Below are 24,263 nucleotides of genomic sequence, written 5' to 3'. Positions count from 1 at the left end.
CAAGCTTTTGTTTTTTTCTTTTTTTTTCATTACTTTACTGGTCCATAATATCCAAGCCTGGGAATTGTGTTTATTATACTAATCAGTTTCAGTTGGCTGCCTCCACTTCCGCCCCAGCTCAACTCTTCTCAACACTATTTTTTTTTTTTTTTTGGAGGCAGTCTTGCTCTGTTGCCCAGGCTGAAGTGTGGTGGCATAATCACAGCTCACTGCAGCCTCAACTTCCTGGGTTCAAGTTATCTTCCTACCTCAAGCTTCTGAGTAGCAGGCACTACAGGTGTGCACCAGCATGCCCAACCTAATTTTTGTATTTTTTGTATAGACAGAGTTTCACCATGTTGCCCAAGCTGGTCTTGAACGCCAGGGCTCAAGTGATCCTCCCACCTCAGCCTCCCCAAGTGCTAGGATTACAGGCATGAGCCACCACACCCAGGCTCAATCCTAATTTACAAACCCAGCTTCTACTCTCACCATTCAAGTGAAACCATTCCCTCAATGGTGTCCAAATCTGGGCCTTCTTCCCTCTAGCCTGCATCTGACAGCCTAGACCAGGCCCTGGTTACACTCAGACAGACGACAGCCTCCAAAGTAGAGGCTAACTCCAGGCTTTCCAAACAAAGCCCTGAGCAAGGGAAAGTCTTCCCAGTGCCTGTGTCCCAAAGCCCAAACCCCAAGTCCTAAGCTGGGTCTCTGTGGCCTCATCACTACCCCATCTACCAAAGCAAGACTGTGGGGCTGGAAAAGCCCAGGACTCACACAACCTCGCTCTCACCCAAGTCCCAGCAAGTTGTTCAATTTCTCTGAAACTCAGTCTCCTAATGGGTCAAATCACGATCATGACAGTCTTGACCTCATAGGGATCTTGAGGGGATTCAAAAAAATCCAGTGGGTAAAGCACTTTCCCCAGTGCCTGGGACACAGTAAGCACCAAATAATTGGGAACATGGTTAGTAGTAGGAGTGTTCCTAGTAGACAATGCCCTCTTTCTAGTTTTATCTTCCATTGCTCAAGACTCCAGCAAACTTGTAATACTTATGGCTTCCCAAATACACTGCATAGTTTCTCTCCTCTGGGACCCAGCCCATGCTGTCCTGGAATTCCATCAAGTCAAGGACTGCCTTCCCAATCCTTGTTTATTCATCATGGCCGGAAGAAATGGGGACCTCCTCTAACTCCAGCAACATTAGGTCTGTATCACTCTTGTGCCACTCACCACATTACTATACAACACCTTACTCAGAGACCCACGTGCACGTTTTCCCTCTTTTCATAAATTCTTAATTACTTAAGGTCAGGGGAAAGTTCTGCACATCCAACCATACCTACTATATTGATTTACAAGTAAGCGAACAATAAGCAATTGTTTTAAAAAGCCAGTGACAATAATACCAAACAGGTCATTTAAAAATAGATGGTAAGCACATACAGAGTGGAGACTTCTTATGACCAATGTTGAATTTCTTCCTAGGACGAAGAACAGCAGTGTTTATATGTGGGTATATATGTTACAGAAATACCACAAGTTGGGTCTACGTCCTGCTGTTTTCCACAAAGAAAGCCAATGGCTGAGATGATGATTATTGCCAAGGAAGAAGGCTTTAATCGGGTGGCAAAGCCGAGGAGACTCAGTCTTAAATCAATCTCCCTGAATAACTAAAACTAGAGGTTTTAGGGAAGAAATGTAACAACGTGTTAAAAAAAAAAAAAAAAACACACACACACACAGAACTGGGAGAGGCAAGGAAACAATTGTAATGAATGAGGGGTTCTGACATCTAACTGTCAGAATGTGGTGATCTGGCCAGTTTCAGTTCTTTGATATTTTTTTTTAAGAGGCCTGAAGATCATTTCCTAAGGAAGGAACACATATTAAAAAAATGTAAGTTTCAAGCTTTAAGACCAGAAGGGTCAATTTCTATGTTTACCCAAAAAAACTATCTATGGGACCGTTGGTTGGTTTCATTTACACGCACAGACACAAATATGTTCATCCCAAAATCTCAGGCAATGCAAGTGGACAGTAATTAAAATTTTAATAAAATGGCATTTAAATCCATCGTCCTTGTGGCCTGGCCTTCCTCCCTCCACAGTTGTGACTGACTGTCACCATATAACTCTACTTTGTTCTCCCATTAACATCTACCTCTCTGTACTTCTGATCTCTGTGTTGTTTTGATTATGTCTTCTTCTGGTATATCTACTTCTGGTTTAGTCTTTACCACATTATTTCCATATCTTCACTCAGATCACCACTTCCAAGTGACACTGTTATTTATTTTGCAAAGCCAGTCTTTTTACCCTCTGTTTTGTTCCCCACCCACGTTGAGTTCTGAATCCACTAAATGTCCTTTTCATGGTGTCCTATGTATGCAAATAGCTCAAGTCTACAGAGATTTTAATTTCATTCTACTTTCCTCTTTCATCTCGCAAACAAATATAACATATTTAAACAGGAAAGGGAACAGTCAGTGTGTCCTCCCCTAAATATGCTTAGAGAAAGGGCATTTCTATTTCATAATCTTTGAGGCTCTTTAGTCCACTGTATGAACTCATTAAACTGGAGGTGGTCCAGAGAGCCCAGGAAACTTAATGAGCCTCCCAGACGCAAGCTGTTCATACCCTTTTGAAGTCAGTGTGGAACCAACATATGGAAAATGATCATCAGCCACTTAGTCCTGGTGATGGCCCCAGAGGGTGGGTATACCCTCTTCCACCCAAAATTCAGGAAGAAAAAGGTACTTTCTGTAGAGGCAAAACGAGACTGAGATGAGCCGTTTGAACTAGCAGCAAAACTAAAATATACCTGGAATTCTGAAGACTCTGCTTCCAGAATCTCACTTAGCACTGACCCTGCACTATGTCCTAGGTCATGAAAGAGAATACCCCTAGAACTTGGAGACAAGCTCAAGTTCAAACTCCAAAAACGTGAGGATTTTAGAATCAACAAAAAAGGAAAAAGGCTATTTAAATGTATTTCAAAAAGACCAAGAAGACAGAGGGAAGAACATTTCAAGGAGGGGGAGAAAATGCAAATAATAAATTTTTTTAAGTGAAAATGTGAAAATGAGGAGTCACCAAAGTCTAATTTCAAGTTCATGATTAGTGACCAGAAATTTCAGGATTGAAATTTTCAGGAGGATCAAGAGTCCTCATCTCTGTTTTAAGACCACAAACAGGATCACAGTCATCCCTTGCTTAAAATATCCTCATTGTACCTTTTAAAATAACTAAAAGAGTATAATTGGATCGTTTGTAACACAAAGGATAAATGCTTGAGGGAATGGATACCCCATTCTCCATGATGTGATTATGAAACACTGCATACCTGTATCAAAACATCTCATGTACCCCGTAAATATGCACCTACTCTGTACACACAAAAATTTTAAATTTAAAAAAAAATTTAATATTCTCATTGCTGTTAGAGTAAAATGCAAAAGCTTTACATAGCCTGCTGTACAAACCAAAGCACAACCGAGAAGTCACTAAGTAGAAACTCATTCATTTATTCAACAAGCTAGGCACCGGGGGTTTGAGATAAATGACACTCCCAGCCCTCAACCCTAGTCTCGGCATGGATTGGTAAGCATGTGGTGAGTGCTCCTGAAATGCCAGCATGGGCTAAGCAACCTGCATTCATGATCTTGTCTACTCTCCCCAAGAATGCTGTGAGGCTGCTATTAACCTTAGCCTCCTTTTACAGGTACAGAACACACTGAGGCAGAGCAGCTCTGTAACTGGCCTAACTAAGGTCACGCAGCCAGGATCTGACCTCAGACTGTCTGGTTCAAGAGCCTGCCTTCTGAACCATCACTCTCCCACACCTCCAGTGGAAGCGGAGCCTAGAAAAGGGCTCACCACTGCTTTGCTTATCTTCTTGCAGCAGCGCACCCTGGATGAATGGTCCCAGCATCACAGAATGAGACACCCTCCAGGGAGGAGGAGCACATGGCTGACGCTCACTGCCTTCTATACGCTGAGCCACAGGGGCACCAGAATCCACACAATTGGGAAACATTCTGATCTCCAGCAGAATGAGACCTTATCACCCACTGCTACGGTCCAGAGCTGGGGCCTGGACGTTCATGCCATGCCAACAGTAGAACAACCGCCTCTTAACTACCTGTCATGAATGGCCTTGGGGTTCCCCATCCATTATCCACCTCAGCGGGGGATGAGGGAACAGGCCTGGCCACAGCCCACCACTCCCCTGACCAGTCATCGGGGCAGGCAAATTAAAACCACAGCAGGCCGGGCACGGTGGCTCACGCCTGTAATCCCAGCACTTTGGGAGGCGAGGCGGGTGGATCATGAGGTCAGGAGTTCAAGACCAGCCTGGCCAACATGGTGAAACTCCATCTCTACTAAAAATACAAAAATTAGCCAGATGTGGGAACACAAGCCTATAATCCCAGCTACTAAGGTGGCTGAGGCAGAGAACTGCTTGAACCCAACAGGCGGGGGGTTGCAGTGAGCCGAGATCGCGCCACTGCACTCCAGCCTGGGTGACAGAGTGAGACTCCGTCTCAAAAATAAACAAAACAAAACAAAACACAGCAAGTCGCCACCTTGCACCTTGGAGAAACAAATTAAAAACTCTAAATTCCAAATGTTGGAAGAAAGGTGGAGAAACAGATGCTCTCATAAACCACTAATGAGAGGATAAATGGGCAGGACCATTTTATAGAGAAGTTGGCAATATCTACTCAGGTTGAAAACGTGCAAATCCTTTGATCAGCAATTCTACTTCAAGGATATTATTATAGAGAAAGTCCTGCTATTATGCACAAAAATTTTCACTGCAGTGTGGCTAGTCATGGTAATAATCGAAATATCCTTTTAAGAGATGAATGAGCAAAGTGTAGTATATTCATATAATAGGATATTCTACCGCAGCTAAAATAAACTGTATCTATATGTGGCAATGTGGATAGAACTCAAAATTATAAATGGGATGGAACTCAAAATTATAAAGGTAAATGAAAAAAGCCAGCTGCAGAAGCGTAGGCCATTTGATAGCCACCTAAATACACTTTAAAATCCTATGCAAGGGATATAAGTGCACATCAGTAGCAAAAGACTAAAAACAGGGACAGAAAGGATATATGCCAATTTGGGGATAGTGATGACCTCTGGGCCAAGAGAGAGTAATGGGATGAGGCAAAGTCTTTGACTCTATCTGTAATACATTTTTCTTTTTTTGGCGGGGGATGGAGTCTCACTCTGTCACCAAAACTGGAGTAGAATGGTGAGATCTTAGCTCATGGCAACCTCAGCCTTCTGGGTTCAAGCAATTCTCATGCCTCAGCCTCCCAAGTAGCTACAGGGACTACAGGTGTACCCTACCATGCCCGGCTAATTTTTTTTCTGTATATTTTTAGTAGAGACGGGGTTTCACCATGTCAGCCAGGCTGCTCTCGAACTCCTGGCCTCAAGTGATCCACCAGCCTCAGCCTCCCAAAGTGCTAAGATTATAGGTATGAGCCACCACACCTAGCCACATTTTTCTTTTAAAAGGAAAGCCTGAATTATAATGACATATATTAAAAATCTGATAAATCTATATGATAGGTACACTACTGTTTGTTATACTGTTCTCAGATCTTTTATGCTATTTGGAAGATTCAATAATTTAAAGTAATTAAAAATATATTTTAAAGCACCCAAGTTAATCTTATAATCATCTAGGCTTAATAAACATTCAAGTATAGAGAACAAGCATAAATAAACTGCAATACTGTGTGTTAAGTTCTACATGAACAAATACAAGTTACAGGCAGCCATTAAGAAGTCAGAGATTAATTCTCTGATTGGGAGTTGAAGATGGGAGGACACTTTTCTAGAAAAGGAGATGCACTAGCCAGGTTTCAGAGGGTGAACAGGAAGCTTTCTCTGATAAACTGTCTGCAAACAGTCATATCCTTAATTAATAGTGAGATCAGACAGCAAACAAGAGCACACAATGCATACAGCTGCACTGAGCTGTGGGAAAAGGTGCGAGCTGGGAGACGGCGTTCCTTCTCCATCAAGCTGACCAGAATCACGTGCTAAAAAAGCCAACAAGAAACATGGATCACTATGGTACCGACACCATCTTGATTTGTATCAGTTCACCCCCGTGGCAAGGCCTGGGCGCCTGGAGGCCCAATGCTGCTGGGAGGGGCAGGGGATGGAAGGTCCAGTGACCGCAGAGCCTTCTTGCAAAGTTTCCAGGAGGGTCTGCAAACTAGACGAGAGCAGCGCACGTATGCACACGTGAATCAAGGTCTGGGGTGGTTGTCACCTTGTACTCATGTAGTATGGTTTTCAGCCTTTTTTCCACCCCCTAGGTAACACTCTCCCATCAATCTCAATGAGGGAGAGGAAGAGTGGCTTCCTCTTCCCCAACCCTTGAATATCACTGCTGTAAAATGTAGGGGGTAGTTAATTGATGGGAAAAGGTGGACTGAAGAAATTGGAAGAAAAGAAGATCCAAGGTTGGGCAACAACAGGCTTTGGAACAAAATGCAATAGTAACACCAATGATCAGACCAGGCACCCAGGAGTCCTGAGACAGCCTACAGGAAAAGGAGGGCCCTCAAGAATTGGCCTACACCAAAGGTCAATTCTTCGAGGTGACTGACACCAGATCTCTAGCTTTTAGTGAGTGGGGACTACTACGGCCAGATTGGACTGAACGTAGAAAAATAAAGAAATGAAGTGCTGGGCACCAAGCACCATGGGGCAATTTGTACCTCACACACATACACACTACAAATTTGAATCATCTGTTTCGTAAGAATTTTCTTTCCGTGGAAGAATTATTCTACAGTAACACTGTCCATTAGAACTTTCCTCAATGACAGAAATGCTCTGTGTCTGTGCTATCCAATCCCACCAGCCACATGGGACTACTGAGCATCTGAAATAGGCTGGGTGTGACTGAGAAACTGAATTTTTACATTTTATTTAAACTTAACTAATTTAAATTTCAGTAGCCCCAGGTGGCTAGTGGCCACCTTACTGGAGAACACAGGTCAGTGACATCCTTCTTAATGTCTGCATAGTATTCTAGTATACTGGCACGATAACTCCCCCCTACTAGTGAGCATTTTGTTAGTCTCCAGTGTTTCACCACTATAAATGATACTGCCACAAATACAGGTATCCTCATTGCCAAACTTTTGTACACATTGCAAACTATTTCACTGAGTTAAAGTGCTAGAAGTGGAATTGTGGAGTCAATGGGTAATTTCTTTTTTTAGGGTTTTCCTACATATTAGAATCACCCACTTAAAACAACACAGATGTGTACGGCATTGTATTTTTTTTCTTTTCTTTTCTTTTTTTTTTTTTTTTTTGAGATAAGGTCTCACTCTGTCACCCAGGCTGGAGCGCAATGGCACGATCTAGCTCAATGCAACCTCCGTCTCCTGGGTTTAAGCGATTCTTCTGTCTCAGCCTCCTAACTGAGACTATAGATGCACACCACTGTGCTCGGCTAATTTTTGTATTTTTAGTAGTGACGAGGTTTCGCCATGTTGCCCAGGCTGCCCAGCTCAAACTCCTGAGCTCAGGTGATCCACCTGCCTCAGCCTCCCAAAGTGCTGGGATAACAGGCATGAGCCACCGCGCCCAGCTCATTTTACTTTTTACTAGCTGTTTTTACATCCTACACGATTCTAACTGGATTCTCATGACCATCATGTAAAAGCAGAGGGGCCAGGTAATGTCATCTCCTACATATAGACAAGGATATAAGCTGTGAGGCAGCATGTTGCTGGCTTGGGTGGGTCAGATGATTTTTACAGCCAACATCAAAGAATACACCCAGCATTCTGTGATGGGAGACCTCTTGTACTCATAGATTAGTGTAACATGGGAAAACGCCTATGCTATATTCATAAGTGAAAAAAGCAGGACATGAAATTATATTCCATGTATGATCAAAACTATCTAAAATCAAATATAAATAAATAAACCAATGTGTTAAAAATCTTTAGGTGGTAGACTATATGTTATGTGTTTCTACCTTTTGTCCAAGTTTTTATAATAAACCTATTACTAATCAATAACATTTAGTGAGCAATTATAAATAAAGTGTGGCCAGGTGCAGTGTCTCGCGCCTGTAATCCCAGCACTTTGGGTAATCCCAGCACTTTGGGAGGCCGAGACGGGCGGATCACGAGGTCAGGAGATCGAGATCATCCTGGCTAACGTGGTGAAACCCCACCTCTATTAAAAATACAAAAAATTAGCCGGGCGTAGTGGTGGGCGCCTGTAGTCCCAGCTACTCAGGAGGCTGAGACAGGAGAATGGTGTGAACCCGGGAGGCAGAGCTTGCAGTGAGCCGAGATTGCACCACTGCACTCCAGCCTGGGAAACAGAGTGAGACTCCGTCTCAAAAAAAATAAATAAAATAAATAAAAATAAAGTTAAGTGTTTTGCATGCATTATCTTATTTAAAATATTTCTACATGGTAAGGACCATTATTATACCTATTAACAGATGAAGATGTGATGGATTTAAAAAGTTTAAGAAACCTAGCCAAGGTCAAGGCAAGGAGCTGGAATCTGAACCCAGACTGACTCACTGTAAAGCCTGTATTCTTAATCACCACATCAATGCCTCTCAAAATTTAATATGCACATGTATCACTTGGGGATCTTGTTAAAATGCAGATTCTGATTCAGGTGATGCTGATGCTGTTGGTCTGTCAACCACACTAAGAGTAGCAAAGCTCTACACAATCCATATGGTAAAATCTTAAAAGAGAAAATACACTATACTCAACCAGGAAAATGTTTTCTAATAATTATTTTGAATTTTATTTTTAGAGATGGGGGTCTTGCTATGTTGCACAGGCTGGTCTCCACTCCTGGCCTCAAGCGATCCTCCTGTCTCAGCCTCCGGAGTAGCTGGAATCACAGGCATGAGCCACCATACCCAGCTCTGTTATCGAATAATTTAAATAATGTGAAAGCTTAATAATATATAACAAAAATACATCTTCTTCTCAGTAACCTTTACGTCCTCTTTCCATCCATATGAGAGGCCCGAAGCTGCTCTTGTAAATTCCCACCAGCAGACTCCCCTTGGGCAGCTACCGGTGTCAGACTCACTAAGCCCAACTCAAAGTTAATCAACCTTCTCATCTCATTAGCAGGAAGGATTTTATCCCCATAGCTTCCATTAGTGAGCACTTCTGTAGATCCAGGGAGCAGGTGTGCAGGAAAGGCCCCTGGGGGCTCCCCAAGGAACTGGTCAGTCCCACCCACCATTCCCACTGCACACACCACCCAGTCCTCAGCACCTGATGAGCACTTCCCCATTCCCACAGACTTTACTTAAAACATTAGAACTATGTATTCTCTAAATATTTTAACCTTCCAAAATTTGGCAAGCACCAGCTAATTTTATACTTGAAGAACCTTCAACACCCTTTCATTATGTTCCTAATTCTTCATGTCTTTTTATGTGGGATGATCAGATATTTGTTGTTTAATGAATCTTTTGTCATTTGCAGTAACCCTGTTTATCTATTTTAATGCTTAATGCTATGAAATTACTTATATGATACCATAAAAGTAGTCCTTACATAATGGATTTTATTTCCTTAACTTTTCACTCTATTTATATCTCTTGAATTTTACTACGTGTCCTAAAGTGAGCAGATAGGTGATCTCTTTTAATAAGAGTAACATTTTGCTTTACACTTAGTCTTTAGTTGATGTATTCATATCACCTTCCACTTACCTTTAATGTTATATTTACTGATGTGCTTCCTTCCTGGAATCATTGGCGTGGTTTGACCAGCAAAGTTTTATTTCCTTTTAAACTAGACCAGAAGATAACCAATTGTTCCTTACTATTTCACGTGTTTAATACTTTTTTTTGTTTTGTTCTGTTTTGAGAGAGAGTCTCGTTCTGTTGCCCAGGCTGGAGTGCAGTGGTGCAATCTCAGCTCATTACAACCTCCACCTCCCAGGTTCAAGCGATTCTCGTGCCTCGGCCTCCCGAGTAGCTGCGATTACAGGCATGTGCCACCATGCCCGGCTAATTTTTATATTTTTAGTAGAGATGATGTTTCGCCATGTTGGCCAGGCTGGTCTCGAAGTCCTGGCCTCAAGTTATCTGCCCGCCTCGGCCTCCCAAGGTGTAAGCCAGCGCACCCGGCCTAATACTGTTATTTTATAAAACAGACCTGCTTTAATTTATTTCCTCTTGGTGACCTCTCCTACTTGTTAAGTAAACTATGTAAACTCCCTTCAAATGGAATTAAGATGCATAGCAGTTTTCATTAGCCTGTCAGAAACCCTTTTGATATGTCACATGCTAGTCTCATAATGAATCTAATTTATCACCTGATTTAAAATTGCTATAATACATTGCCCTCTCAAAGGCCTCTTTTTCTTTGTCTTTTTAAGCCAAGGGATATCCTGTAAAGATCTTTCCAAGTCTTTGAAGATCAATGAGACTGTTCTAAACTCCAGCGAAGGAGAAGCAATTTTCACCAAAAGGCAAAGTTAGCTTGGCCAGGTAAATTTCATTCACCATGGCTTAGTCTGACTCTCCCAATTCCGTCTCTTTTTCAAAGTCATAGTCATGTCTTTAGTGATCCCCTTCATTCCTTCTTTTTTTTTTTTTTTTTTTTTTTTTTTTTTTTTTTTTTTTTTGAGACGGAGTCTCGCTGTGTCTCCCAGGTTGGAGTGCAGTGGCGCGATCTCGGCTCACTGCAAGCTCCGCCTCCCAGGTTCATGCCATTCTCCTGCCTCAGCCTCCCAAGTAGCTGGGACTACAGGCGCCCGCCAACACGCCCGGCTAATTTTTTGTATTTTTAGTAGAAACGGGGTTTCACCGTGTTAGCCAAGATGGTCTCGATCTCCTGACCTCGTGATCCGCCCGTCTCGGCCTCCCAAAGTGCTAGGATTACAGGCGTGAGCCACCGCGCCCGGCCCATTCCTTCTTGTAGGGTAACTTACAGGAAATCCTACTGTGTGCCTGACACTATGCCAAGCACTGAATCAGGTTCTGGAGTATAACAACAAATAAGATAGACATCAAAAACACAATAGACTCCATCCCACCTCATGGAGCTTTAGTCACACAGGAAAACAGAAGAATTCTTTCTTCTGTTTAGGATTGTTGCCAAGTCACATTTTATGGGTACTTTTAAAAGATGTTGACGTTGCCCTTCAATTCTGGGCAGTGTTCCTTCCGCTGAATATATATAGATTCATATTTTGTACCATCTCTGACTGTTCTGGTATGCTTATTATTCAAAAACTGAACCCTATTATATTTTTGACACCTGTTAGCTTTTCTTGTATTGTCATCATTATCATTTACTTGAATAACACAAATGAACTCTGGGTATGCTAAACCTTTATTATGTCACCACTGCCCTTCATAGGATCCACCGATGTTTATTGTTACACTGTAACATTTACAAGATTAGTTCTATCTTTCATTAATACCAAATAGTCTTAATGTAAAAGTCATTCTTTCCAACTTTATCTCTTTTACAGTAGTAAGCATCAACTCATTCCAATCCTGCTTCCCCAGGTTCCTGCCAGCTGGGCTCACTTGCTAGTATCATACTTTTTAATCAAGCTTATGCCAATGTTTTTATCAATCTGTTTTTGAAACACCTTATTTACTTCTGTTCTGGTTTCTCTTAGCATTAACCATTCTTTACAGCTTGAACTCTGATGAAATACCCTATGTTGCTAATCACTCTTCCCCTCCCCAAATTCCCCCAATTTTATTTTTATAATAAAAAAACAAGTTAAATTTAGAACTTTCCAAATCAATCAAGAGGCTTTTTTCAACGGACTGTGGAACTACAAGTGTGACTAGGGCTCATTTTTCAGCCATGTCCAATTAGTTTAACGACGCCTGGAGAACACTGCTCTGATTCAAGGCTAAAGCTGAAGGAAAATGTTCCAGTAATGCCATCAAAGAGGACACACTTCTGACATTCGCCAAGCCAAACTCACTCGGTCTTATAATAATGAGAAGGGATTTTTAATGCAATAAAATTAAACACCCTTTATGCTTTCATTTCTTTATGCCAACAAACACATAAGTGTCCCACTGCCACCTGGAACACTGGCACCTTGGGTATGCAAGTCTTCTAAATCAAGTTATTCATAAATTCCACATCCTTGCAGCACCCGGATGCCCAAGGCCTGTTCCAGAGTAAGCTAAAGGGCCTGCCCTCCCTCCCTGTGGCCGCTCGCCAGGACAGAGACAACATCGTCTGCACACTGCGCTATTTGTCTGTCAAAAATCACAGTTGGATTTGGGCAACAGCGAATTCACCCAATTTATCACCTGTCTCTTGATATCACAATGACTCAACAAAAGGAGAGTCCGGTTCTCAGGTCTCTGGAAAGGCCCTGGGAGTAAGTTTAAAATCAAGGGGTTCACTCTGCTCTGCCTGTAGCTAACACTTTACAGGCCTGTGGCATTACTTTCTCACAAGACATCACTGCCTACTTTCACACAAGAGCCCCTTAGTTTGAAGCAACAAGATGGGGCCAATTATTTCTAGTTTCTTTCTGGAGCAACATATTAAAATTTCAGCTTCCACAATAAAGAACATCAATCTCTAGTTCAGGAAACGTTCTCTCATACATGGACCATATAAGCTTAAGCTCAGGGTCAGAAAGTAATTTTAAAAATACTTTAATTTCTCTTTTGATACGAGGCATTATCATCAGTACTGTATCTTTGTCTAGAAAATATATTTCCAGACTTTTTGAACAGTGGGCCCTTCTATTTGGCACCCAGCACTATTTAAGGGATATGCCGAAAAGAAATTGCTTTTGGTTGGTATTCTAACAAAATATTTCCATAAAGGGGGGAAAATTATCTCTATCATTAATATATTCAAAGGCAAGTGTCATGGTGCTGAAATAACTTGTTTATTCTTATTTTTGTTTAATAAATTCAGTCTTTGCAAAAGCCAATTTAAACACCTATACTGATATGTTCTCCACATAGGAGAACAGCAGTTTCTATCTGCCAAAGACAGGCCATTTGAGTAGAATCAACTTGAGATGCCCCCCACTCCAATGGCTCTCTAACAAATCATTCTATCCAACACGATAAGCATGGAGTCAATATTGACATCCCTATGCAATGCTGGAATTCTCCAGCACAAGGTAGATGGTGCAATTCTTCTCCCAACACGTACAGACTTGGATTTCTATTCTATACCAAAGCAGCAGGGCCAGTGGTTAGGAGACCAAGTCTAAGTCACGCAGACCCACGTGCCAATTCTGAAACCATCTCTTACTGGTCGAAGGTTTAGGGAAAGTTACTGAACCTTTTAGTTTCCTCATCTATAAAATGGTAAAGCATACTACCCACCTGAATAAACTACTCTGAAAATGAAATAAGATCCACCAGCAGAGAAAGCATTAAATAAATTATAGTATGTACACACACCAGAAAGCTGTTTTTAAAAGAATGGGTAGGTATATAAGAGCGGAAAGAAAGATGGCCAAGAAGACACTTTTATTTGATGTTGTAACATCTCTGACATCAGGATGTACCTAATGGCCAACTGCATCTTCTAAAAGCACAGGGTGGGCGGAAGCTGTGATTTATTGGTCACTGGCAGTGGCTGGGTAAACTTGGTCACAGCTGTTCCTATTTCGTCACTTCCCTCCAGTTATGTGCATGGCTGGTACTGCACAGGTTGAAGTGACCTGCTATTTAGAATGTCCTTCAAAAGATGATGTTAAAATGTGGCATTGAAATGAAAAATTAAACACATTTGTGTATACACAAAGAGGCAGGGAAACAGCATGAATTTGATAATAGTGAAGCAAATATCTCTCACTGCAAAAAATTACCATAATTCCAAATTTTCTTGCAAAGCAAAAGCCAGCCCTTTAAGAGAATTAAAAGAGGAAAACACAAATAACTGAAGGTGTATCAGCTGTGCTTCTGAGATAGCAGCAAAAGGGGTGTCTGTTCAAGAGCCGAGCAAAGCAAGGGAAGGTGAGGGAAACTGCCAAATTGCTTGGGACTTAACTGAAATGTCTAAACAACAGGAGACAGATGTGATGCATTCACACGGCTCAAAATAAAATTGATGAAATATAGTACTTGAGTTAAAAAGCCAGCCAAAAAACTACAAATAGAGACAAGCAGGAGCTCATTAAATTATGTCTCTGTGTGTGTGTACCTGTATATAATTATAAATCCATGTTAAAGCTAAATTGATATATACCAGACAATTCACAGTAGTTACTTAAGGGAGGGGAGAGAAATGGGAAAGGAAGATGAAGGAAGATTTTAATGTCTTATTATTGCCATTACTTCTAATTTGTATGAATTTTGTATCATAAGCACATACTCAGTCTGTGTATTTTTTTTTAATTTTTTATTTTTTGAGACAGAGTCTCACTATGTCACCCAGGCTGGAGTCAGTGGCACGATCTCGGCTCACTGCAACCTCCACTTCCCAGGTTCAAGTGATTCTCCTGCCTCAGCCTCCCAAGTAGCTGGGATTACAGGTGCGTGCCACCACTCCCGGCTAATGTTTTGCATTTTTAGAAGAGACGGGGTTTCACCATGTTAGCCAGGATGGTCTCGATCTTCTGACTTCGTGATCCGCCCACCTCGGCCTCCCAAAGTGCTGGGATTACAGGCATGAGCCACTGCTCCTGGCCCCCGTGTATTATTTTTGCAGTGTTTGTAATTCAAGAAGTTTATAACAAAATAAGACACATACAGTGCTTGCCACCCTGCCAGACAGAGTAAACCTTCAATGAATGGGAGCCACTCTCACTCTTCTAGACACCACAAAAGAAAAAGTATCACAGACACTTAATATGCGATCCCAGTCCCTCAAGGAGCTTTCAATCTAGCAGGATTTAGAAGGTAAGAGAGGTTTTACATATACAGTATATATATATAACCAGGGTATACACAGACATACACATACACATACACACATACACATATATACTGTGTATGACCATAAGGTAAAGAAGGCTATTGTCCAAAAGCCACAGAAGACATTTCTAGCTCAAACCTCAGAAGCCTAGAGCTAGAAAAGTCACAGAGCACCAATACACGTATACCAGTATTTTATCTTGAAAGCTAAAGAAGCAAACTAGGACATGTGTCATCACCTCTGAAACCTGTTCAAGAATGACACATTGATTAAATATCCCTGAAGACGCAGTACCCATGTTTGCCTGGGCACTGTGACATCTTCACAGCTCTGTGTTCCCATCAAGGTCCAAGATCCATCAGTACATCTCCTGTTTAGAAATGCCTCCGAGATAACACTGGCAGAGAGCCTCCACCCTTCCCAGATAACGAAGAAGGTCAACAATCCCATTTCCATCAGTGGGTCATTTGGGTCTTCAAGGGCAAAGAACAAGTTTTACATGGCTTCGCCTACCCCCGGAAATAGACACAGTGCCTGAGTGTGGCAGAGATGATGGCACAATGACGAACAACCAAATAAAATATTAAGAAATTGCTAACTACCCAAAGACAAAGAAAATGACATTTGCACACTCAGGAAGCTAAAGCTCCTCACTACAGAAGGCTTTTCCAAGAGGGCATGGTTTCAGATAAATGGACCCGAACTGAAACAATGGGCATTTCTCCCCAGGAAGCCATCGTCCTCCTCTGGGTGCCACCTTGCATCCTGTGAATTCATGCCCAAAAGAAGACAGCTGCAGATAAGTTACGTGGCTAGTCTGAAGAGAGGTGGAAGCACAATTCTTAAGGAAGGTTTGGAACAGAGCAAAGCAAAACGACAGCTGGAAGGAAAGGTGTCTTAAAGGAACGGAAGTGTTCTAAAGTGACACAGAGCAACAAAGAGACTTTAGAGAAAAAAGTGTACGATGAAAACTTCTAAAAACACACACACACACAGCTTGCCGCTAGTAGAGATGATTTTCCCAAGCACCTGCAGAACGAATCAAGTTGTAAGGCCTTTTGATGGCAAGGGAGAAGGAATTATGGGGAGGGAAAGGGGAGCCCAGAAGAACAATACCTACTCTGTGAAGTGGAGGAAGGGGAACTTCCAGGGTTAGGATTTCAACACAAGACTTCCAAGGCAATCTGGCAGCTTGTGCTCCTATAGCCCTCAGGGCTGCTGAACCTCCCAGGTTTAACATTCAGGGAACCAGGTGGCTTTTGGTGTCAGCTGTCACCTGCCTATCACCTGCTTTCTCTGCATATGTCTCTCCCAAGGAAACCACATATAGAAAATTCCAGAAGTTTTCACTCTGACACAAGAGGAAAGCGAGAGGGAAAGGGTCAGTGCTGACGGCATTCCTGGTTAAGAATGGGTTTTCCCATGGAATTGTGTGGCTACAAAACATAAAGCCAAAGCCCAAAGGCCCTTGGGAGGAGGATGGCATCTTGACCCCCTGCATCCAGAAGACACACTCAGGATGCACAGTAATGATGCACAGTAATAATGCTCAAGATGCATGGCAAGGACACTTGCTTACGCTAGACCAGGGGTTCTCAACTAGGGGCAACGTGGCAATGTCAGGAGGCATTTGTGGCTGTCGCCGCTGTGGGTGAAGAGTAAGCCAATACAGGCATCAAGAACTAGTGATGCTGCTGTGACCATCCCGCAATGCACAGGACAACCCCCACAACAAAGAACTATCCAGGCCAAGGTGTCGTTGGTACCAAGGCTGAGAAACCCTGCCCGAGACTAACCCCATCCCTGCAACCACCTCCAAAAGCCCTAAGAATCCTATCTCAAGTAAACTTTTGCTCTCCCCCGACCAAGCAGTTACTCTGCCATAAAAGTCCACGTACTATACTAAGATATATTAAACATCAAGCCAATGATGTGACGAGCAAATACGGCATATCAAAAGTACCTGGCTGCTCTCCCAGCAAACATCTTCAAGGTACTCCTTGGCATCCAAGTGAGTAGATTTTTTCACAACAATAGAAGAAGGCAGTTACATACATATGCACATGTGTGCGTGTGCACACACACACACACACACACGATCAGCCAACTTAAAAATCTCCCTGGTTGTCAGGTAGAGGCACTGGCAAAACAACAACAAAACTGCATGGTTAGAACAGTCCAAGCATTTCCTAAATATTTTGAAGACAGAAAGAGGGGAAAAGAACAAACAAGAAACAAGATCCCTGGGGCAATCCCATAGCTAAAAACAGTTCCATCACTCCAAGGCATCTCCATGGTGGAAAGTACCTTATTTTTTTAATTCTAAAATACAATAAACACATTTTAAGAGGGGAATACGAATTTAGAGCTCAAAGAATGAAAACGAACTCCCATGTAACTACAATTCAGGTCAAGAAATCGAACCCTGGCTGGTATCATCTCCCCGCCTAGTGTTTGTCACTCACCCACACACACAGCAAAAGGACCAGAGTTAGTCTGAAAAAGTTTCATCTTCACATAAGGATTGAGATGTATTTTATGTATTTACCACGAACACCAAAGTATCCTGCAAAGAAAGCTGATGTCTCTGCTGAATAGATCCTGGGCAGTGACCACAAAGTGAACAGATTTGGGGAGGGGGAGCATTCATGTAAACAATCTTACTGTGTCAATTCGCAAGAGCATTGTGGAGGAAAGGCAAGGAAGCATGGTGCAGGAAGCCTGGAAACAGAGTGGGAAAAGCCCAGGTTGGGGGCAAAGAGAAGCTTAAGTTAGAATCTAGGCTTCAGCCTTTACTGTGGTACCCTGGGTATTATCAATCTCTCCTGAACCATACAATGATTTCCTGCCACATGATATCCTTGGCAAGTTTCAATGGGATCGTGTGCTTAAAGTAATGAGCAAAGCATCTCACACACAGGAGATGCTTCACTAATAGTGGGTTCCCTCTCTTTCCCTTGCCCACAGAAACAGGCAAGGTTGTAAAGGCCAATTCTTTTTTCTTTTTTTTTTTTTAATTGAGGCAGTCTTGCTCTGGAGTGCAGCGGCGCGATCTTGGCTTATTGCAACCTCCGCTTCCCAGGTTCAAGTGATTCTCCCACCTTGGCCTCCGGAGTAGCTGGGATTACAGGCGCACGTCACCACACCTGGCTAATTTTTGTATTTTTAGTAGAGACGACGGTTTCACCATGTTGGCCAGGCTGGTCTCAAACTCCTGACCTCAAGTGATCCACACATCTTGGCCTCCCAAAGTGCTGGGATTACAGGCGTGAGCCATTACTCCGGCTTAAGGCCAATTCTTTAACATGAAATTACTTGATTATAAGTGTTCCTAAACTCCAAATTCTCTAAACTGCTTTACAAAGGTGACAATACAAGTCCACTTTCAACTTATCCTGCAGACTGGCTGAAAAGTGTCTAAACCACTCTTCAAGGCCCAGAATTTACCACCCCACCCTCTCCTACTCACATCTCTCTCCCTCCCCCACTTATCCCAGAGTAAATGGCCTAAGACGGCTGTCAGGAAAAAACATCTCACACCCCAGTAGGGAGCCTTAGTCACATCTCTTTGAAGATGAAAAGCAACAAGGTGTGTTTATTTGTACTCTGGTGTACAAGGCCTCTTTTAGGCCTCATCTTCCCGAGCTGAGCTGTGCTGAGATGTGCACAGCTACTCAGCAAGTTAAAAACAATAAAACCCACCCCTCACACCGTTAAGCAGATCTTTCCAGGAGAAAAGGTCAATACTCACTCCTGGGAGTACACTCACTCCTGGGAGTACACTCACTCCTGGGAGTACACTCACTCCTGGGAAAATCAAGCCTTTTCACTGATACAGAATGTCAGGAAGTCTAGGCAAAGGTCAGTCCTGGAGGAGGTGAGAAGATGGACCATCATCCAGCATGGCTGCCTTTAGAAATGTCTCAAGCCATACGCACTTAAACCCACTGAGTCCACCCACATGCAGGAAAACTGGACATCAGATGACATGACTTGGGCTGAGTCTCTCTCGCAGGATACATTAAAAAATAGTAACGGTGAAAATCAATGCTTCACTTCCCTAACACAAATAAAAACAAAGGAAGAAAAAAATACGCAAGGTGTCTGAGAAGGTTCCTGAATAAAAAAGGCCTCCAAACTGCTCTTGGAATGTCAGTGGCTTTCCAGCCCCACAAAGACTCAGGACTCTAACTACGGTTCAACCTTGACCCTGGGATTCTTTCACAGACTATCAGATGGAGACAGAGATCCAAAGTCTTGGCTTTTACAATCTCTCTTGTTTTATCAACTTCCCAGAAGAGGATCCAAGCACAGGCCATGGGATGGAGGGCTAGGGTCTCTGGTCTGGCTATGAAACCCAAACTGAACCAAACAGGCTTTTCTTATGAGCTGGGAGCCCAGGAGCATCTAGTTGACATTAGGAAAAATGACCAGCCCTGTTTCTGGCAACACTTGGGTCAAAGTGAAATCCATGCTAAAAAGATGATGCTTAATGTAACATGAAAGATGCACACACTCCAACCTGCCTAGATGTTTCTAAGGCAGCAACTCTAAAGGTAATTCAAAGCCCACAGATAATGGAAAACCCACCAGGGACAGTTGGGCTATTCCTCCCCCTATCCATCTGCTCCTTGCTATGACCATTTTATTTATTTTAGCCCTATTTTAGATGTACACACACACATTAAATAGCCACTGCTGACCAGAGAGGGACAAAATTAACTTTACAACTATTTTTACAGAGATGGAGACTCAACTAAAGCAACCCAGTACCAACTGGGAGATGCAATAAATAAGTTTCCATTTGGCCACAGTGGCTCTCCCAGGACACACACAAGAGCCAGCTTCCATACTGTCCTTCTCAGGTGCTATGAGCGGACACACCACAGCTACACAGATTGAATTTGTGAATCCAAACAGGTCTTCATATCTGTAGACGCCCTGAAAATCGACCTGCTCTAACAGCCTCCAAACAATTCACACCTGCTCCTGGCTGCCCAATGTCCTGTGAGAACTCTCTCCCCAGGTGGACTAATTTAAGGGCACTCTCACCCAGACCTGGTTAAAAATCCACAGCAGTCACCAGGAGGTCTAGTCCCTCCCTGGAAGCCCAGCAAACCCATAAGCATCTAAATGGGGTATCAGAGGAGTGGAGATGATGTCATGGGTCTGAGAGCAGGAAAGGCTGCCCAGTGGGCTGTGAGGATGCCCAGGACCAGGGACATCAAGGAAGAGAGGAGATATCCCTTTAACGCATCCATAACTCCAAGGCACAGCTAAGAATGAAGTGAGCCTCAACTTAGCAAACCCACAGGCCACCAAAGACACCTCGACAGCCAAGCTGCTAGAAGCACTTGGCAAAATAGGGCAGCTATTGGACATGTGGATGGCACAAACACCAGGCAGGCAAGATTCTGCTGAAGAAAGTTCACTGGGCCCTGTCACCCACATTCTAGGCATCAGATGCCCAGAAATAAACGTCAAGGGGCCAAGGGCGGGCCCAGTCCAGGAGGGACAGCTGACAGCTGTGGGCGGCGGGCAGGGGCAGAGGAGGAAGGGCTCCCAGGCTGGAATTCGGATCATGCCCACATCAGCAGAAAAGTTCCTGGGAACAGCACGCTGTCTGGAAGGGAAGGAGGCTTGCTGCGGTCCAGGCCCCGGGATGCACACGCGGTGGTGATGCCAGGTTCAAAGGGCCGCCGGATGAAGCCCCGTGTCCTCTCCCAGGGCCCCTCGCCGGTCAGGGCGCCCATCGCGGGGCAAGTAGGGTGGTCAGACGTCTTAAATAAAGCTTCGGTTCCCAGGATCAGTGGGAAAAATGAAGAATTCCCAGATCCGGCCCTGCTTCAACTCACTTTACCCAAACCAAACAGTCCCAGAGAGGAATGAAAGGAAGCAGCTTTGCTACTCCCTCCGCGGTGCAGGTGGGGAAACTGAGGCACGGAGTGCACGCCAGAGACTCGGGAAGAGGCCCAGAGGAGGCTAACGCAGCCGCGCGCGCCCAGGCGTCTGGGAAGATGAGACCAGGGAAGAGTTCTCTCCTCTCCTTTCCTTTCCCCGCCTCCGTTCCTCAACACACACTACACACACACAGCCACACTCGAGCTACGCCCAATCGGGGCAGCCGCCGGGCTCCCCAGACCCGGACTGCACACAGAGCCCCGCCCGCGCACACAGCACAACACGACCCGGCGCGCACGCCCACACAATAGGACGGCTCGCACCCCGCGGCGGCCCCTCGGCAGGGTCCCGGCCAGCCCGGCGCCGGGGTCCGCCCTCCGCGCTCACCCACGCCCGGAGAGCGGCCCGCGCCCAGGAGGGGACGCGATCGCACCCGGCCGCTGCGCCCCGCGCCCCGCACCCCGCGCCCCGCGGGAAGTTCGCCCGCCGCCCCCCGACTCACCCGCGGCGCTGCTCAGCAGCAGGCACAGCGGCCCCAGCAGCCACATGGCGCGGCCGCCGCTCCCGCTGCCCGGCGTCGTTGCTGCCCCCGCGGCCTCGGCGCTGACCCCGCCCCTCGCCGCGCCGGCCCCGCCCTCCCGCCTGGCCCTCCTCCCTCCCGCCTTCCCCGGGCCCGGCCCCGGCCCCGGCCCGGCTCCGCTAAGTTTTGCAAGCGCCTGGGCTGCGCGTGGCCACCCGCATGTTACCCTGGGTGTCCTGACTCCGAGGGGCCGCCGAGCGGGGCGGAGGGTTCAGCCTTTCGGTCTCTCATCGCCTCCCGGGTCTGGCCGCGAGGATCTTCTAACAGCCTGGGCTCTGTTCTCTGCTTCCTTTTGTCCCTCTCATTTCTGCCTTTGCTTCCACACCCAGCGAGATGCAGCGCCCAGACCAAAACTTGAGTTCTTTACTCAAACTACAAAGTGAGTTTACTACCGAGAGAGAAAAAGTTAAAAGAAAGGGTCAAATCTTATGAGAAAATTGTAGTATATTTTTAGTAGCGAGTGTGGAATACCAGTGCTTCTCAAACTTTAATATGCATCTGGCACACTTGACGATCTTGTTAAAATACTGACTCTGGTTCAGTAGATCTGGCGTAGAGCCTGAGATTCTGCATTTTTAACAACATGGTGGCTGATTCCAAGGCTGATGATCCGGGAGCCACCGGTAAGAGCAGCTGACACCTACCATGCACACAGCGTGGACCACATGAGTTATTTTGTCTGCATAGTGTCCACCTTGACCTGTTGAACGTTTGGGACCCAATTTGGAAAAAATAAAATTAAAAAAAGGAAAAGGTCATGAAAGGCAGATACCCAAATGCAAAAAAATATAGCTGCACCAATGCACTTGCTTCCAGAGGGCAGTGGTGAAAAGCCCCAAAAGACTTAGATGGTGGAAGAAGGGGATGACACTTTTGTGCTCCACTCTCTCTGATCCCCCACCCAAAAAAAGCAAAAGACTAACGCAAATAATTGCCAAAAACTGGAAACAACTCAAGTGTCCATCAATTGATAAATGGATCAATAAATTAAAACTTTTGGGGGCAGTGCGACTGTTCTAATCTTGATTATAGTGGTAGTTACACAACTGTATACATTTGTCAAAACAATGGAACTGCATCCCTAAAATCCATCCCTCAAAAGGGTTGAGTTTATTTACACAAACTCCACCTGGCTGAAAGAAAGGGGAAGGTATGGGTACAGGGGCAGTTATAAAAGGGATGCCTGCATCAGATTTTGGGATGCCCTGGAGACACCCTCAAGGGTGTTAAGATTCAATTACTTTACTCTGTAATTGCGTGCTGTAGTCTGGAAACATAAAGGCTAAAAAGGATCAGGTCAAAATTTAAAAATACCAATGATTGTTCAAGGTAATGAGAAAATGTGATGTGAGGGAGGAAAGGTTAAGTTCCATAGTTCATAGCACACATGGAAAATATAAATCAATTATCTAAATGATTTGGCATTCAGGGCTTTTATCCTGGGATTGATGAATATTATGGAGATTGTCCCATGGGCTTCAAAGAATTTTAAAGCCCGTAAAATTTTATGCAAAATGTCCTGTGCATGTGGGTATGTGCATTGTTCCAGGAAGCTTGTTGGAAGAGGCCTCCTGCCTTTGATAATAATATCTGAGGAGGCAAATAAGCAAATAATTTCTCCTACAGCTGCTCATTTGCCTCCAAACATTAGGGATATGGAAAGATAATGCAACTGACCCACTGCTATAGTTCTTATTTCCTTAGGTTTCTTTGGACACATCAACTTCCTTACTTTGCAAGTTTGACTCTGACTCTCTCTCTCGTTCTCTCTCTCTCACATACACACAGGCACACACACTTTTAAATATAAATATATTAATGTCTTTGAAATCATTTGGACTAATGTAAAACCTTATTTAAGGTCAACTGTTGTATTTATTTATTTATTTATGTATTTATTTATGAAACAGAGTCTCACTCTGTTGCCCAGGCTGGGTGCAGTGGCACATTTCGGCTCACTGCAACCTCCGCCTCCCGAGTTCCAGGGATTCTCCTGCCTCAGCCTCCCAAGTAGCTGGGACTACAAGCACCCGCCACCATGCCCAGCTAATTTTTGTATTTTTAGTAGAAACGGGGGTTTCACCATGTTGGCCAGGCTGGTCTCGATCTCCTGACCTCGTGATCTGCCCATCTCAGCCTCCCAAAGTGCTGGGATTACAGGTGTGAGCCACCGTGCCCGGCCCGACTGTTGTTTTTATACTTATACTAAATCACTGCCAACCTCCTCCTCACCGTGTAAGCTGGGTAGGAGATGAAACTATTCTTTATACTTTATTACTCTCCTTTTTCCCACTTCTTTAGAATTCCAAGCGCAAAACATTCAGTTTCCAGGAAATGTGAGAGGTTTCAGTGCTAATCGTTTAGGTCTATGGAGCCAATCAATCTTTTTTAAGATTGGTTTAATAAAAATAAAAAACAAAGTGCTTTATGTCTCTTATTTACCAAGAGACACTCTGACCATGCATGTGTGCTTCTGACACGGTTTCACATTGCTGAAGGAGGGAAGAAAGAATGTCGTCTCTCTGTGGGCCTCCATACAATGCTCTGTAATTTGCAAACATTTTCTCATTTACTCCCCACGGCAGCCTCTGCAACATTACAGGTGAAAATAGCACAAACTGAACTGTGGTGTGTCTGAGATGTGCTCCTATGCTCATTTCACTTGCCACAAACTAGCTCTGTGACCTTGTGCAAGTTATTAGCCTCTCTGAGTCCTAGTTTCCTTATCTGTAAAATGGGGATTACAGTATCACCCGGATCTTAGGGTTGCTGTCCAGGATTTAAACAGATAACATATATAAAGTATCTGGCATGATACCTTGCACATAGTAATTGCTCGAGAAACATTAGCTTTTGTGTGGTCGTGGTACACACTACAAGGCAATTGT

The 24,263-nt window shown here is 44.1% G+C and overlaps 1 protein-coding gene across 3 annotated transcripts in view; it reads right to left on the bottom strand.

The window, feature by feature from the left end:
• LDLRAD3 (low density lipoprotein receptor class A domain containing 3) overlaps positions 1 to 21,413 on the bottom strand; it is a 287,680-nt gene extending 266,267 nt beyond the window's left edge. The window contains exon 1 of one of the 3 annotated variants that reach the window (XM_001142392.7): positions 21,298 to 21,413. In XM_001142392.7, coding sequence (XP_001142392.2) covers positions 21,298 to 21,343 — 46 coding nt within the window. In that variant the 5' untranslated portion in view covers positions 21,344 to 21,413. The remainder of the gene's footprint in view (positions 1 to 21,297) is intronic. The other 2 variants (XM_003312987.4, XM_009460233.5) reach the window with 2 other exon arrangements.
• Between the last annotated feature and the right edge of the window lie 2,850 nt (positions 21,414 to 24,263).

Source organism: Pan troglodytes, chromosome 9 (genome assembly GCF_028858775.2).
Source record: "Pan troglodytes isolate AG18354 chromosome 9, NHGRI_mPanTro3-v2.0_pri, whole genome shotgun sequence".
Classification (NCBI taxonomy): Eukaryota; Metazoa; Chordata; class Mammalia; order Primates; family Hominidae; genus Pan; species Pan troglodytes.
The sequence above is the reverse complement of the archived record's forward strand: the minus strand, read 5'-3'. Positions and strand labels throughout refer to the sequence as shown.